General features: G+C 37.5%; 2 protein-coding genes across 2 annotated transcripts in view; one reads left to right on the top strand and one right to left on the bottom strand.

Moving 5' to 3' along the window:
• Window positions 1–17,389, bottom strand: part of LOC140172083 (tachykinin-like peptides receptor 99D) — a 256,849-nt gene that overhangs the window by 47,288 nt on the left and 192,172 nt on the right. The gene's annotated exons all lie outside the window — the stretch shown is intronic.
• LOC140171176 (uncharacterized) lies at window positions 1,468–3,398 on the top strand. Its single transcript, XM_072194373.1, is given in 4 exon segments — window positions 1,468–1,858; window positions 1,860–2,086; window positions 2,089–2,436; window positions 2,439–3,398. Coding segments are annotated over 4 exon segments (1,782 nt in total). The 5' UTR covers window positions 1,468–1,580; the 3' UTR covers window positions 3,368–3,398.

Here is a 17,389-nt window from a genome sequence, read left to right as displayed (position 1 = left end):
TTACTTCAATACTCTACTCTAAACACATGTCAGTAACCAAGCAGTTGTCCAACTGACACAACAGTGAAATGCACTGACACGACCGGGATCACATTCACAGGCGAATAATTGGAACCCAGCCAAAGAAATCTGTTGCGCTGTGAATGTGGTCCAGGAAGGTGTTGCATGTCAGTGCATTTTGCTGTTGTGTCAGTTGGACAACTGCATAGTTAGTGACATGTGTTTAGAGTAGAGTATTGAGGCAATCCTGTGTGTAATTTTGGTTAATTTTGATAGACAGGATTTTAAGATATGACCTTGTGAAAAATTATAAGTTTCTTTTTTAGCTTAGTGTATAATTAAATGATTATGGAAACAGTGGAGTTGAAAGAATCCTGTCCGCCACTCACAGTGGCTCAGATATCAGTAGTGGTAAAGGCGATCTTCATCCAGATGTTATATTAAAAACATACACTGACATTCCACATACATCGACTGGCGCGAACGTGAGGAACAAACAAAACTACTTTATGCTATGCTGTTGAGAGTTATCACTTAATTAAACGATAAACACCGCTCATGCATGATGAAATAATATTGTCATAACCCAAGAAACTATTTTCCGACTCAATTAATTCTTCATAATTCGATATTGCCATATCGTAGGTGTTACAAACCAGAGGGATGATTTAGAATCTTCATAAAGTTATCAAAATATAAAGCATAGGTGACAGACGTCTCTCGTCCATCATTGTTTGTCTTTAGAGACTATCTTCCCGAAGTAATTAAATTTTACATTGATATTTTAAATATTTTTACAGATACTATGTACATTTTAATAAGTAGAAGTGGAATCAACTGTTATATGGTACATCTATCAGCAGAAGTGGAATCAACTGTTATATGGTACATCTATCCGTCTCATCAATATCCTAACTGAACATTGTGCTGCTTCTCTTGACAGTTTCTCTGATGAAATCACTGAACTCGAAGATGACCTGCGATCATGTTGTACAGAGGCCCAATGGGAACAGTTTAATAATGAGATAGATTTATGTTTGTCCACACAGAAAGCCGAACTTCTTGATCGCAGAAACAGGAAGATCCGTGGCATCTTGGAGAAACGTCAACAGCACAACAGAAGACGGTTTAGGCGCCCTGCAGCTACTAACCATGATAACGAAAACCTTCCCTCCACAGTCGTTAATTTATCATCCTCCTCTCTTTCCTCCGCTGAATTGGATCTTCTCTCCAAGGGCCTCAAGTTCTGTCCCACCCCTCCAGAGGTTAACCAGGTAGAACTCAGTCAGGATCTCACTCAATACTATCGTCGCATACGTCTACGGGAGTTTTTCCTTGATGAGCCAGCATCTGAACCTGAGCCTTTTCGCAAGAAAAGCAGTTGGGTCCCTCCCAAGAACAGGGTTCCAGCCATGGAGACATACGTGCAGGTTGTTAGTTCCCAAGTTAACAATTCTGCCCATTCTTCCCACAGGACACATGACAACTTACCCCGTGAGGAACGCCAGGCACTCAAGTCTCTCAGAACCAGGACTGACATCATCATCAAGCCTGCTGATAAAGGATCTGCTGTGGTTGTCATGGATCGCCAAAAGTACATCGATGAGACCATGAAGCACCTCAACAATCGTACTAACTATGCTCTTGTTGATTCTAATCCTACTGACTCTTTCTCTCAACAGATACAGACCACCCTGGATGACATGCATGCTCGTGATGAATTAACCGACAAAGCCCATGCATTTCTCTCTCCTACAGATTCTAAAGCTGCTCGATTTTATCTCCTCCCCAAGATCCACAAGCCCGGGAATCCTGGTCGACCCATTGTATCCGGTAATGGTTCCCCCACTGAGAACATATCTCTACGTTGACCACTTCATTAAACCCCTTGTTTCACAGACTCCGTCATACATACACGACACCCCGGACTTTCTCAGGAAGCTTGAAGCCATCACGGACCAGATCCCCAGCACTGCCATCATTGGCACTTGTGATGTGTCATCCCTGTATACTAATATCCCATTCAGTGAAGGAATTGCAGCTACCTGTGAAGCGCTGTCTAGAAGTGACCACACCAGTCCCCCATTGATGATCTGAAGACTCTCATGAATCATGTACTAACTAAGAACAATTTCACCTTCATGGGAGAACACTATTTACAGGTATTTGGGACATCGATGGGGACCCGCATGGCACCGTCGTTCGCCTGCCTCTTCATGTCTAGACTTGAAGAGCAGATGTTGGATGCTGCCCCTTGTCGTCCATGGATTTGGTGGAGGTACATTGACGATGTGTTTTTCATCTGGACCAGAGAAGAAGACAGCCTTCACACTTTCCTTGACCATGTCAATTCCTTCCACAGAACTATTAAATTCACATCTGAACTTTCTCACCACCAGGTCAACTTCTTGGATGTCACCATCAGAAAGGAAAATGACTCCTTGTCACAGATCTCTACACCAAGCCCACAGACAGTCACCAGTATCTACACTCTTCCAGTTGCCATCCCCAACATTGTAAAAGTGGTATAGCATACAGCCAAGCTCTCCGCCTCCGCCGCATTTGTACTAATGATTCTGACTTTTCACAGCATGCTAGGGACCTCAAGAGGAACCTTACAACTAGGGGACACAGCGCACACAAAGTGCAGCAGGCCATCAACAAGGTCAAATCTCTTCCCAGGTCAGATGTACTGAAGCAGAAGCCCAGAAGCCAAGACACCAATACCAGAGTCCCTCTTGTGGTCACTTTTCATCCTAACCTCCCTCCTCTCCGCAGCATCACTAATGACAATCACCATATACTTCAAACTTCAGATCGGCTACAACGAGCGGTTCCCGATAACCCCATCCTGGCCTACAGACGTCCCCGCAATCTTAGAGATCTTCTTGTGAGAGCTGAAGTCCCCCCTCTTTCTGATACTATTCCTTCCACACAACAGGGTACTGTCACATGTGATTCCAGGTGTGTTGTTTGCAAGGACCATATCCAAGAAGGGGATTCTGTCACCAGTAATTCCAACAATTCCTCCCACAGGATCAGGGGCAACATCACCTGCACCACATCTAATGTAGTGTATCTCATTTCTTGCAGAGTTTGTGGTATACAGTATGTGGGAGAAACCAAGAATGCACTTAAGAAGCGGTTTTATGGACACCGGTCCACAGTCAACACCAAGAAGCTTGACACCCCTGTTGGTGCTCACTTTAACCTCCCCAACCACTCTATCTCCGACATGATCCTTCAGGGGATTGAGTCTTTAGGCAACCGTCCTGACACCGTCCGTGCCAGCAGGGAGAAATTCTGGATGAAGCGCCTACGTACCATCCAGCCACATGGTCTCAACATCCAAGAGGGAAACGATTAACTTGGTTTTCATTATCATAATATTCCAACCACCCCCCAATTTTTTTTTTTTTTTTTTTCCTTCCTATTTTGTTATTTATATTTTCCATCCACTTTATTATTTTAGTTTTTATTTCCCTTTTACTTCCATCATCATGTATTATGTTTTTGTAGTTTTTATTTTTACCACACATTTTCATTTTTCTATTCAGCCCATTGTCTTCATTCATTTCCTTATCCCTCTCATCTCCATTCATGACATCCCACTTCCTGCCCCAATTGATAGTTCCCAGGAACCACTTATGTCTTCTATTGTCTTGCTAATTTCCTTTTCCTTTATGTCCATGTCACTATATATATGCATGTTTGTGTGTTGTCTTGTCACTTTGTTTTGATAAAGATCCTGCTAGGATCGAAAGCTCAGGCCCTAAACTTTGAAATTTTACTTAAACAGGCTATTTTTGTGGATAAGCAGTTTACAACAGCTCACCTTTTAACGTTACATTTTAATAAAATATAAAACAAATTGATATGGAAATTGGAATATAATGGAGAAGATTCATTTCACGACAGGATGGCATATGCTTGACAATATAAGTAGGTCATAACTTAATGTAATTGAACCCTGCTATTAAGATAAATATTATATGACACACAAAATAATGACACAGACTTTACAGAAGACCTCTCTAGTGTTTAGGGTTTAGACGTATACCGTATTGGGTCATTCTATATACGTCCCATTGAGAGTTGTTGCTGTTGTTGTCAAAATCCAAAGCTTGTCAAAGTAAAGTGCTGACTTTATCTTACTGAAATAAGGACATAAAATATTACATTTCCACGAAGTTCCAGAGCAAAACAAATAGAATGAATAAAGGCCCATTCAGTGATTTGCTCATCCGGACGATCATAAATATCATCAAAATTCAGATTTTGGGACCTTTGTCATTGTCATAGATGTGCTAACATAGCCTGCTAGTGGTTCAGCCGAGAGCCATGTATTTAGGACAAAATATAAGACATTTTACATGAATCTGTAATTTATATACTCACAGTATATAAATTAGCTACATGTATTTGAATAGGGCTTCAACTTCGTCAATACTGAGGTTTTCTTAGTTTTTTGCCAAATCTTTCATTTCAAAAATACCAAATGACAATTTATATGACTTATCCTTCACTTTTAAGCAATTTATAAACAATTTTAAATTTTTTACTGGGATCGCTGGGATCACTGAATGGGTCTTTAACTAAAGTACCAACATCTTCCCATCAATTCAGACCAGCATCTTTCCCATCGGCATAGATTTGCAAGAATCCAGACGATGGAAATGTTAGGTCTCTAATGTGTCCATGGTAGTAATGTTACAATCTACGAGGATATGATTTCTCTTCTTCAATGACCAATTTGTTCATTGTGTAAATATGCACAGGTAGAAACTCGAATCCTTACGCGAAGCATTGCATTAGTAGATCTGTAAGACACTTATTTGATCAGAAAACATTATTTTTCTCAAACTCATCACTTTCTGAGGAACATAGTAACATCATGAAACTGAATTTAATAAATCGAATGACAAGTCAATCATTTTTTCATTTTCAATACCCATGTGTAAACGAATGTTTGAATAACAGCATCGAGACCAAGTACAAATTTTATTAGAAAATTCAAGTTATAAAAAGTTTTATTCGGATACAAGAGAATTTTCTGGGTACCTTCATTTTCCGCAATATTTAATGAACTTAATATTAAATTTTGACTTTATTTACCTTAGGAATAATATTTAGATTAGGATTAAAATCATATTTTAATCAATTTCAAGTCAAAAATTCTTCAAATCTTAGTACATTTCGTTTTATTGGCTGCAGCCAAGCCGAATGATTCAAAGGTATTCGCTCCTATATATATCAAATTTACAAAAGACAATAAGTAGTATTCATAAGTCTGGTATTCGTGTTAGTTGATAGCAAGATTATGATTTCTCCGATCTTAAGGCTAACCTCGGGTTTTTTTTATATCAAACTTGAGACACTTGCAAGCAATCCGTCTGTGCCAACGAATGAATCTGCTGCGATGATATCTACCATAAAAGGAATCGCTATTAGCATAATTCAAACCGAAGATATGTTATTCTTAAAGGGAAGTTTGGGCAACGAGTGACCATTATGCGCAGACACAACCGCATCACGCACACCCCCAGAAACACACCCCACCCATACACACCCACCCCACACCCCTAGCCAAGAAACAAACATATTACACACCGCACAAACATGCACACACACAAACAGTAAAACTTCACTTGGAATCGATTTAGTTGCATGTAGGTGGAGGACAGTGAAGTTTTTTTTAATTTTATCAAAGAGCTTCAAAGATAAAGAGTGCCATCTTCAACAGGAAATATTATTATTACCTAGGTGGGGGGGGGTTACACCCCACCTAGGTATTGGAATCTGTCGTGTATGTTCTTCGGCTGGAAACAGAGACTAATCTATCAGGGCACAGTTCTTGAACCCCAATATATTTGTATATTCATTGAATAACCTTTGACAATTTGGGTACAAAAAAACTCATACTCAGTAACAAATTCAAAATGCTACGTCACTTTGCACATATAATCATGGAAGTATACTATATAGTGAGCATGGTCAGAACAGAGATCAAAAGTAGAATCAGCTGGAATTTGATTACCCAATTGGGTAATAAAACCACCCCTTGCTGCAACCCAGTCACAACTCTAATTTCACTGACCTCCAAGCAGGTGATGTCAGCCACTTACTCCGATTTCACCATTCAGAAGTTCACTGTTGTTGTGGATATTATAATGTGCAGATGATGAGCATTGATCATGTTGATTACCTAGCTGGGGGATTTACAACCCCCACCCGAGCTAGGTACTGTTTTGCTATCCGATCTTTCTTCTTTCTTCTTCTTCTTTCTGACAATAACTTCAAATTATTGCTTCTTCTCCTACATGTTACACCCTACAATTACGTCACTTGCACCACAGACCCTAGAAAGTTCTATGGTCTGTGCTTGCACATATGTATCGGCTATATCCAGTGGCCATAGGGTCTAAACAGAATTGAGGTCAAAGGTCATTAAGAGGGCATTTCCGGTATTTAACCAAATACCTTCAAAATGCTTCTTCTGTCACATCTTATATATAGTACAATGATGTCATTTGCATATATGCATCGGCTATACCACACGCCTATAACTTGCATACAGAATTGGGGTCAAAGGTCATTAAGGGGGTAAAATCTTACAATTGTATTATCTGGATATCTGTAAGGGGTATGGGGCTCAAACTCGGTGACAACAAATCTCATGACCAGGGGAACGTTTTGCAGGGGTCAGGTCAAAGGTCATGCAGAGGTGAAATTTTAGAAATGCATTTCCTGTACATCTGTAAGGAGTACGGGGCTCAAACTTGGTGACAACAAACTTAATGATCAGGGGAACATTTTGGAACACTTTGCAGGGGTCGGTCAAAGGTTATCTGGGGTTAAATCTTAGAATTCACTTTCTGGATACCTGTAAGGGGTATGGGGCTCAAATTCAGTGACAACAAATCTCATGACCAGGGGAACATTTTGCAGGGGTCAGGTCAAAGGTCATATAGAGGTCAAATCTTAAAATATCTTTTCTGGACATCTGTAAGGGGTACGGGACTCAAACTCGGTGACAACAAACTTGATGACCACGGAAACATTTTTGAACATTTTGCAGGGGTCAGGTCAAAGGTCATCTGGGGTTAAATTTTAAAATTGCATTTTCTGGACATCTGTAAGGAGAAAGGGACTCAAACTCGGTGACAACAAACGTCATGACCAGGGAACATTTTTGGAACATTTTGCAGGGGTCAGATACCTCCACAACACCAACACGCCCCACCTAGGTTTGTGGTCTATGACCATCATTTGCCACTAGTTATTATTATTTCGCTCATCTTCGGAATCCTTTTCATACCTATTAATTACCAAATACAGTACGCTGATTATTACTATGAGCTTAAAATAATGAGTGCCCTTTTTAGCCAATACGGTATGTCGATTATCATCATGAGTTCAAATAACGTCTTATCATATAAGACGCTAATCTAAAACAACATTAAATTATTAGCTATAGGCTAGTTTTTGTTCTCCATCCGATTGCGGTGTCTTTAAAATACACTCCCCTTTCAAACACACAATGAGATCCACTTCAAATCATTTTAAGTGGATTTAATTGGTTGTTGCTCCATAACCGATACTGCAAATACTGCCTTTATAAAAGAAAAGAAAACATCTGAAATTAAAAAAACACGTTTATAGTAAAATTATGTCATGTAATGCTATTGTTACCGATAAGATATGATTGCATTTGAACTGATTTGTAAGACCTCTACTACTGTTCAAGTCCAGTCTACGTGACTACATAAACAAGGTTTCTCGGTGATTAGCAAAACGAGATAACATGACATATCATTATCCCCATTGAACATGTTGAATAATAATCGGTCGTGTCGGCATAGAGTTTTCATGATTTATTCATACGTATCTCAAAGCTGCAATACTCCTTTACAAACAAACATTCACACAACTGAATTAAAGTTTTAACTTCAACACTAATTTTTCGCTCACCTGGAACGTTTTCACTAGTCCGACTAGCGTCTTCAGCAGATGGTGAAGACGCTAGTCCCCGCGCTAGTCGGACAAGTGAAAACGTCCAGGTGAGTGAAAAATAGTGTAAGTTAAAACTTTAATTCATTTTATCTGCCACTACGTATGAATATCCACTCGTATATTCACACAACTGTCTTCAGACTTAACATCTTTTCTCTAGAGCAAGAAGGGTAGTTGAAGTTTCAGACCATACAGTTATTACGCCACAATGACGAATACAAGCATTAATGTGATATGCCAAAAACACACGCACAATGTGATAATTAACATGTAAAGAAATATCTCTCTAAGTGGTCAGGTAAATTATCAAATATCAGTGGACTAAAAAAGGAAGTTGTCAGCGATGTTAACCAGACCTATATAGAACATTTAATCTGGTCATTTGATACATACAATCTGGTGACCACAGAGCATATGATAAATAACAGGGTCACAGTATGACCTGATTTACCGGGATTTACAATTCATTCTAACATAACTCAAAGTTATATAACTTAAGGGTTAGTTGAGAAACAGTCTGGTTTTAAAAGTGAACGAGATGAAATTAAAGTGATCTAAAGCTTTGATTTGGGTCGCCACTTGTGCAACAAAACATATACTTTCTTATTTAAAGATCATTTGAATGCACAGCCTAGTAATTTTGTACTCATAGGATTTGTTTAGTTTTTAGGCTAAACATTGGAGTAATTCAAAATTGTTTCGATGTCTGGAGCTCAAGGTCAAATGCAACGGATTATATGAAAATCCCTCAATTTCAAAATGTGTCATGTTCGAATAATATCCAATTGAAAGGGTTATATTCCAGGGGTTAGAATACAGTAATATGTTTTTGTTTAATTTGTATCTTGCATGTTCAGGTGTTATGTTTTGTTTAATAAATAGCTTATGGATCTGAAATGTATTTCATTTATCTTTATTTCATCCGTGAGTTAATATTCCCCAGGTGAGTTATAGCCCAAGGAAAACACATTTTTTTCGCCTGATTTCTCTTTCAATAGATTGGATTTGACGGCAATACATATATTCAGGGTGCCGATCTGTGAATTAACTCAAGAGACGCTTCAGTTCAAATATTCTATTTTATAACCCAATAAACGTATGTTCAATAATGAACTTATTTAGGTTATACTGTATGATAGAAAGCAACATTTATCAAACAATGTATGTGCATTTGTTTTGTCATATTTCGGTTGAATGTGATCTCTCATTGTATTGTATTAAAGATAGGAAGATTTTATAAGCAAAACAGTCAGTGCGATCAACTGTCTGCTCCCACCAACTTATGCGCAGCAAACATGTTTGAGGAAGGTCGCAGGTGTCCTAGGATTTTGTTAAAACCTTTGTTAAAACCATGCATTTAAATAAGGCTCATGAATAAGGAAGTAGCTGTTGGGCAACGCTTGTGCGTTTTATATCCATGAATAAATATATCCTAAATCAAATCATAAAATATTGAGCAATTCATTGATGATCATTATTGTATAAAAATAAATAAGCGATAAATATAGAAAAAACTTCGACGTTGTATCAACGTTGATTCAACGTCGAAACCCTAACCGGTGCCCACTGGGCAACTTTCCTAGAGACATTTTGGCTTTGAATTTTAACTTTCTGTTTATGAAATGTTCATAATAGTCAATACCGAATACGATATTAGCACTAGATGAGTGATACTTTGGGAAAAAGAAGAAACAGCGAAAACGAAATATACGGAACAAGAATCTTGGGTCTAAAAATATGAAGATGAAACCCATGGTCTTGGCTTGGGGTTCGAACCCACGCTTCACTGATGCATTCGGTGAGCAATCGAGATTGATTGTCCTACGTCTAGCACAGCATGCCGCTCTGTCAACTTGTTTATTGGAGTGATATTTACTAAATATATGGTAAAATACGGTAACAGTCACCAATTATTACCGTATTTCTAACCAAGGTTGGTGAAACATCCATTTTAAGTGAAATACGAACTTGTTGGAAAAAAAAGAGAAATACTCGGCCTCTTTTAACAATAACATCACCATTATTTGCTGTTAGGAAATGACTACAATTCTTTCGTTTTCACCCACTGCGCTGCTATTTTTGCTGTATCTGTACATTATGTATTGTTACACAAGAATAACCATCAATGAAATTCTCAATATTTTACGATTTATTCATAGCCAAACTATGCGTACAAACCGGCCGAACATTGCACAACGGTCACTTAATTATTCTCAAGTCTCATTTAAAGTCATGATCGAAATAATGGTGCTGCTCAGCTCCAATCTGCCTGGTTATCAGTCGCATACCAGTAAATACCTCTACAATCATTTTTACGGACCCAATTTGTCCTTTTATACCTAACTTTGCTAACCCGCTTGCTCAATTTTTTGTTTTTTGTATTAATGATTAAAGTTTACAGAGACCGGTAAAATATATAGGTGATTTGTTAATAGCCAGACGTGAGCATGAATAAACATCACCATCAGATTGCACATAATCATTGGACGCTCTATAAAATTACCCATTCATTTCTTTGCACGTGATTTATATGTGTGTTTTTCACGATATGATTTCAAATTTAAAGCTCATTTGAAATGGCATGGACTAGACGAAATTCGGCTAATGGTCTCCAAAGGGGATTAACCGTTACTAGCAATAGGGTATTGCGTATTCTGATTAATTCCTTCGTGATACGTAAAATAAACACAACGTAATACTACATGAGAAAAACCTCCCCAGTTCCATTGAGAGTAGAGTAAGTTTTTCAAATGAATGTGCTGACTTTACCATTCTGAAATAGGGACATCAAATCGGAGCAAAACAAATAAACGATTTCTCAGATTAGAAAAAAGAACATTGTATATCTTTTTACATTGTCGACAATATTTAACTGTAGTATAATTCTGAAACATAATTCTGAATGTTACCATTTCTAAATTAAGGTTGCTATCACATTCTCATAAACTGCCGCATATGATCAGTTTAAGATCATTTGTAAACTGACTATATACGGCAGTTTAGTGGAGATATTACTATAGATATTACTATATCTGTCTTAGTATTTGTCACATTACTTTTGTATCTTTGTAATAATATAAATGATATACTGCGCTGTATTACTTATTCTATTGTATAGCGAAATAAAACTACACCGAACTGGACATACAAGTAGCAAGTACCAACATCCTTCCAATCACTCCAGGTCAAAAGGTAAAGGAGACGATTCTGTATAAACAGTGATCGGAGTGCCCATCTCTCTTTCATTGGCGATTGGGCCAGACTCCTCCATGTAATGTTGCTATAGGGGGATCGCTACACCTCCTCCACAGCAAGTCTGTTATACCTTCCCAGCATTTAAGAATGCCGGTACCCATTTATACACCTGGGTGGAGAGGAGTAATCGAGATAAAGTGCCTTACTCAAGGGCACAACATGATGGCCTTGCCGGGGCTCGAACCCGCAACCTTCCGATTATGAGTCGATGCCCGTTCCGCTCGGCCACCGTGCTCCCAGGTCAGTATCTTTCCAATTTCCCATCGATATAGATTTGCAATAATCCAGACTAGGAAAATGCTAAGTCTCTAATGCTACATGATGGTAAGTTCACTATCTACAGGGAGGGGATTTCTCTTCTTCATCGACCAATTTATTCATTGTGTAAATTTGTTCAGATAGAAACACGAATTCCAACGCGAAGCACTTCTCTAGTCTATATCTTCGCTGTGCGTTTGTTTTTAGATCATCATCAACTTATCTGCATTAGCAGATCTGTAAGAAATTTATATTATCAGAAAACATGGTTTTCACTTTCTGATGAACGTAGTAATATAATCAAACTGAATTTAATAAACCGAATGACGTAACACAAATCAATCATTTTTGAATTTTCAATACCCATGTGTAGACGCATGCTTGATTAATAGCATCGAGACCGAGAACAAATTTGATTAACAAATCCAAATTATATAATAAAAGTTTATTCAGAATAGAAGGTAGCATTTTTTTGGGTACCTTCATTTTCTCCAATATTTAATGAACTTAAGCTTAAATTTTGAATTAATTACTTTAGGAATAATATTAAGATTTGGATTAAAATCATATTTTGATAAATTTCAAGTAAAGAATTTTCCCTTCATGATAGTGGCTGTAGCCAAGCCGAATGATTCAGTTTTATTCGCTCCAATATATCAAATTTACAAAAGACAATAAAGTAGTATTCACAAGTTTTATTTCATAAATATTTCGTAAATATTTCATAAATATTTTGTATAATATTTTTTGTATTTTGTATGTGATGTTGCAGATATATGTGAAAATAAAAAATAATAATCTGAAGTCTAGTATTCATGCTAGTTGTTAGCAACATTAAGATCTAACCTCGTTACTTTTTTGTTGTTGCTTTTTTGATGTGTTATCAAACTTGATCCACTTGTGTAAACCAAGCCTCCCATTAGTGTCAGCAAATGAATCTGCTGCGAGGATATCTACCATAAAAAGAATCGCTATTTGCATAATTCAAACCGAAGACGTGTTATTCTTAAAGGGACGTTTGCAAATGAGGAAAGAGTGACCATTATACGCGGACACAACCGCATCACGCACACCCCACAAACACACATACCACCCCACCACACCGACAGGCCCACACCTAAGAGCAAACAAAACCCATCGCACACCGCGCAAGATGCTAACGCTAATCTGAAATCTGTTTCAAAATGCTCCATCCGTTTGCGGTGTTTTTGAAACACATGCTTCTTCGAAACACACAATATAGGATTCACTTCAAATCATTTCAAGTGTATCCTATGTGTGTAGGCACTACAGCGATTAGAACATTAAAATGCACATTTACTTCTTTCTCCTTTTCTCCTTTAACAACAAATAGTTATTAAGCCACGTTGATCATGTTATCATGGTTCTATTAATGTGGCATAAAAAAGAGCAAACGCAAAATGTGATAATTAACATGTAAAGAAATGTCTCTCTACGTGGTCCGGTTAATTACCAGATATCAGCGGACTAAAAATCAAGTGTTAGTGTTATTTAAATGTCAATAGACCGAGATAGAATATTTTATCTGATCATTATTTTATTATGCAATCTAGTGGCCACAGAGGATATGATAAATAACAGGGTCACGGTATGTCCTCGTTTAGTGGTATTTACATACAGACACATGCAGACACATACTATGCCCTGACTAAAATATCTCCAAGTTATACAATTTAAGCGAAAAGCAAAGGTAACTGCCCTAAATAACTTCAATTTTGGTCGCCACACGTGTAACAAAAAATAACACTTTGCCGAGTGGGCATATAGTTACGCAATTTCATGGCAATAGAGAGATAGAATAGTGAATACAGGTTCGCCCCTTTACCTTTTTATGACACTTAATTTATTCATGTCAATACTGCAATATGAATAGTTGTCAACACTCTTTTAATAAAGACTAATGGCTATAAACACGCACATTTGTCTTCAGGTATAACATCTTTTCTCTTTTTAGTTTTTACGCCACGTTGACGGAAGCAAGTGTGTTCCATTAATGCGGCATGCCAAAGAGCAGGCGCGCAATGTGCCAGGGACAATGTGATGGGTAGCATGTAAAGAAATGTCTCTGTAAGTGGTCCGGTGAATTACCAGATATCAGCGGACTAAAAAAGTTGTACGCGTTATTTAAATGTCAACTAGACCTAGATAGAACATTTTTATCTGGTCATTTGATACACGCAATCTGATGGACACAGCGGATATGATGAATAATAGGACACGGTATGACCTGATTTACCGGGATTTACATACAGACACATGCCACGTACGTATACCCTGGCAGATTTGAAAACATTCAGCTGATGGAAATCATTTGGTACAATACATTCTAACATATCTTCAAGTTATATAACTTAAGGGTTAGTTGAGGAATATACTGGTTTTAAAAGTAAACGAGAGCAAAGGTAACTGCCCTAAATAACTTTAATAAGAACACTTAGCCGAGTGGGCATATAGTAACGCAGTGATATGACAAATTTACTCACTCCATTATATGGAGGAATATGACCCAACATCTTCGATAGAGAGAGAGGCAGGCTCCCCGGCCTGTGAACAGAGGTTCGCCTCTTTACCTTATGACACTTAATTTATGCATGTCAATGCTGCAATATGAATAGTTGTCAACACTCTTTTAATAAAGATTAATGGCTATAAACACGCACATCTGTCTTCAGGTATAACATCTTTTCTCTAGAGCACGGGTGGATGACGTTTTACACACTACAGCGAGTGATTAGAACATTGAAATGCACTAGTTTTTCCTTTACTTTATCTTTCCAAAAATAAAAAAAATAGTTATTACGCCACGTTGACGGAAGCAAGTGTGTTCCATTAAAGCGGCATGCCAAAGAGCAGACGCGCAATGTGCCAGGGACAATGTGATGGGTAGCATGTAAAGAAATGTCTCTCTAAGTGGTCCGGTGAATTACCAGATATCAGCGGACTAAAAAAGTTGTACGCGTGATTTAAATGTCAACTAGACCTAGATAGAACATTTTTATCTGGTCATTTGATACATGCAATCTGATGGACACAGAGGATATGATGAATAATAGGTCACGGTATGACCTGATTTAGCGGGATTTACATATAAACACATGCCACGTACGTAAACCCTGGCAGATTTGAAAACATTCAGCTAATGGAAATCATTTGGTACAATACATTCTAACATATCTCTACGTAATATAACTTATTATTAGTGGAGAAACATACTGCTTTTAAAAGTATTAAACTAGAGCAAAGGTAAGTGCTCTAAAGGAACTCCAATTTTGGTCGCCCCTTTACACGTGTAGGAAAACAGTAATTAGCCGAATCAGCATATAGTCACGCAGTTTTACGAAAAACTCACTCAATTATATAAAGGAATAGACACACAATGTGATGAGTAACTTATAAAGATTTTTTATCTGGTCATTTGATACATGCAATCTAGTGGGCACGAAGGCTATGAGAAATAACATGGTCACGGTATATCCTGATTTAGTGGAATTCACATGTAGACACATGCAGATACAGACATATACCCTGGTAGATATGAAAACGATCAGCTAATTAAAATCAGTTGGTTCCGTACAATACATGCTCCCATTCATGTATCTAACATGAACATCTAAAAAAGTAACTACCCCCCCTTAAATAATGACCATTTTTCAACAACGGGCGATTGTATTACAAATATGTAAAATGCGTTGGAGGCAGAATTTATTTCTGCGCATTTTGACACCCCATTTGTAGCAATTGTCTACATATTGACGCCACAGCGTACATTTAAGTCAATGTAACCCAAGATTTAAATGTTGCAGTAAATTCTATTGACTTGTATTCAGTATAATGGAAGGAAATCTGTGTAATGATATCTGAGTGTTTTTATATTGTTGTAAGTGCAACTCTCTACATTAAATTGACCGGTGTTTTATTGTTTTGTTTATTGTTTAATAAAATAGCCCGTTTTTGAATAATGGTCATTATTTAAGGGTGTTAGTTACTCTTTTCGGGATGTTTATACGTATCTGTAAGTTATAAAACTTAAGGATCAGTTGAGACTACTTTTAAAAGTAAACGAGGGTAAATTTAAGTACTTTAAAACAGCTTCAATTTTGTTCGCCACATTGTAACAAAAACAATTCATTTTTTTTATTTACCCGCCCATTTGTATGGACATCCTAGCAAATTTAGTATTCAAAGGCTAAGCTTAGGGGCAATTCAAAATTGTTTCGATGTCTGGAGCTCAAGGTCAAATGCAACGGATTATATGAAAATCCCGCAATTTCAAAATGTGTCATGCTCGAACAATATCCATTATTGAAAGGGTTATATTCCAGGGGTTAGAATACAGTATTATGTTTTTGTTTCATTTTTATCTTGCATTCAGGTGCTGTGTTTTCTGAAATTTTCTTTATTTCATCCGTGAGTTAATATTCCCCAGGTGCGTCATAGCTCAAGGAAAACACAATTTTTCACCTTATTTCCTTTTCGGTTGATTGGATTTGACGGCAATAAATAAATATTTTCAGGATGCCGATATGTGAATTTATTTTAAGCAACGCTTCATTTCAATGATGTTATTTAATTATTTTAATAATTTTGTAATAAACGTTTAGGCTATTGTCAAATATTCTATTACCCCCACGACCCATTATTCAAAATCGCGCACTGTGATTTGTTGAAACGCGTCACGTGAAAGACCATTTATTAGCAATAAAGTGGCCAGGGCAACGAACTTAATGTTCTTCTCGCATCACAGCGCACAGCAAAGCGAGATGCAGTATATTAGCGTCGTTACGCATTCTACGCAAAGCATTACGCTTGGTTATGCGTTCACAATACTCGCTATCACTTACGCTTTAGCTACGCGCAGGCCCTCCACCTTGAGGTTAACAACTTGAAATAAAAAAAAAAAAATGTGATATTTTCTCTTTAAATCGCACAATTTTGTGGTAATAGAATAGAAATAAAGGGTGCAGCATTATTCTTTACACGCAAATAATGTGTCCTCGGCAGTAAAACGTTTAATAATGGGTTCGGCTGCGCCTCACCCATTATTTACGTTTTACTGCCTCGGACACATTATTTGCGTGTAAAGGATAGTGCATTACCCTTTATTTCTTAAATAATAATGTGCGCATATATTTTATTTTGATCTAATGCGATTTTGCACTATATTGCATTGCATTTGAGAGTGTATAAGATTTTACAAGCAACAGTTAGTTTGATCGAGTACCTGATCCTATCAACTTAAGCAAACCAGACTAGAAACAATTATGTGATCTAATATTTGTTTGACGAATGTCGCAGGTGCACAAGCATTAAATGTTACCAATAGCATTCAATTGATTGTCGTTGGTTTAATATCTACATTGCACTCAATGACAGTGGAAGAGCCACGTCCTTTGGAGCGTAGAATCTACGTAAAAATGTCTTGCGCAAAGTGCTTCAAGAGGCACAACATAGCTTTAATGTAAACTTCAATAATTATGGAAACAGTGGGGTTGAAAGAATTGTGGCTCTCACAATTGTATTTCGGGTGGCATCCAAAAGGATCTCTTCGTCTGTCAAAAAGGCGTTTTTCATGGCACCAGATATTATCACACACTGGCATTCCATATACATGGCCAGGCATGAACGCACGGACAAATTAAACCACTCTTAATCTTGCACTCTTCGCCAGGTACCCATTATTGTTAAAACCTATCACTTAATTAAACGGCAAACACCGTTCATGCATAATAAAATAATATTTTCCTGACCCAAGAAACTATTTCCCGAAGCAATTACGAGTTTGCATTGGCATCGATATCCGCCAACAATAATACCATAGCGCAAGTGTTTCAAACCAGTGGGG

This window comes from Amphiura filiformis, chromosome 15, assembly GCF_039555335.1.
Source record: "Amphiura filiformis chromosome 15, Afil_fr2py, whole genome shotgun sequence".
NCBI classification, from domain to species: domain Eukaryota; kingdom Metazoa; phylum Echinodermata; class Ophiuroidea; order Amphilepidida; family Amphiuridae; genus Amphiura; species Amphiura filiformis.
Note: the sequence above shows the minus strand (reverse complement) of the source record. Positions and strands in the feature narration are given on the sequence as shown.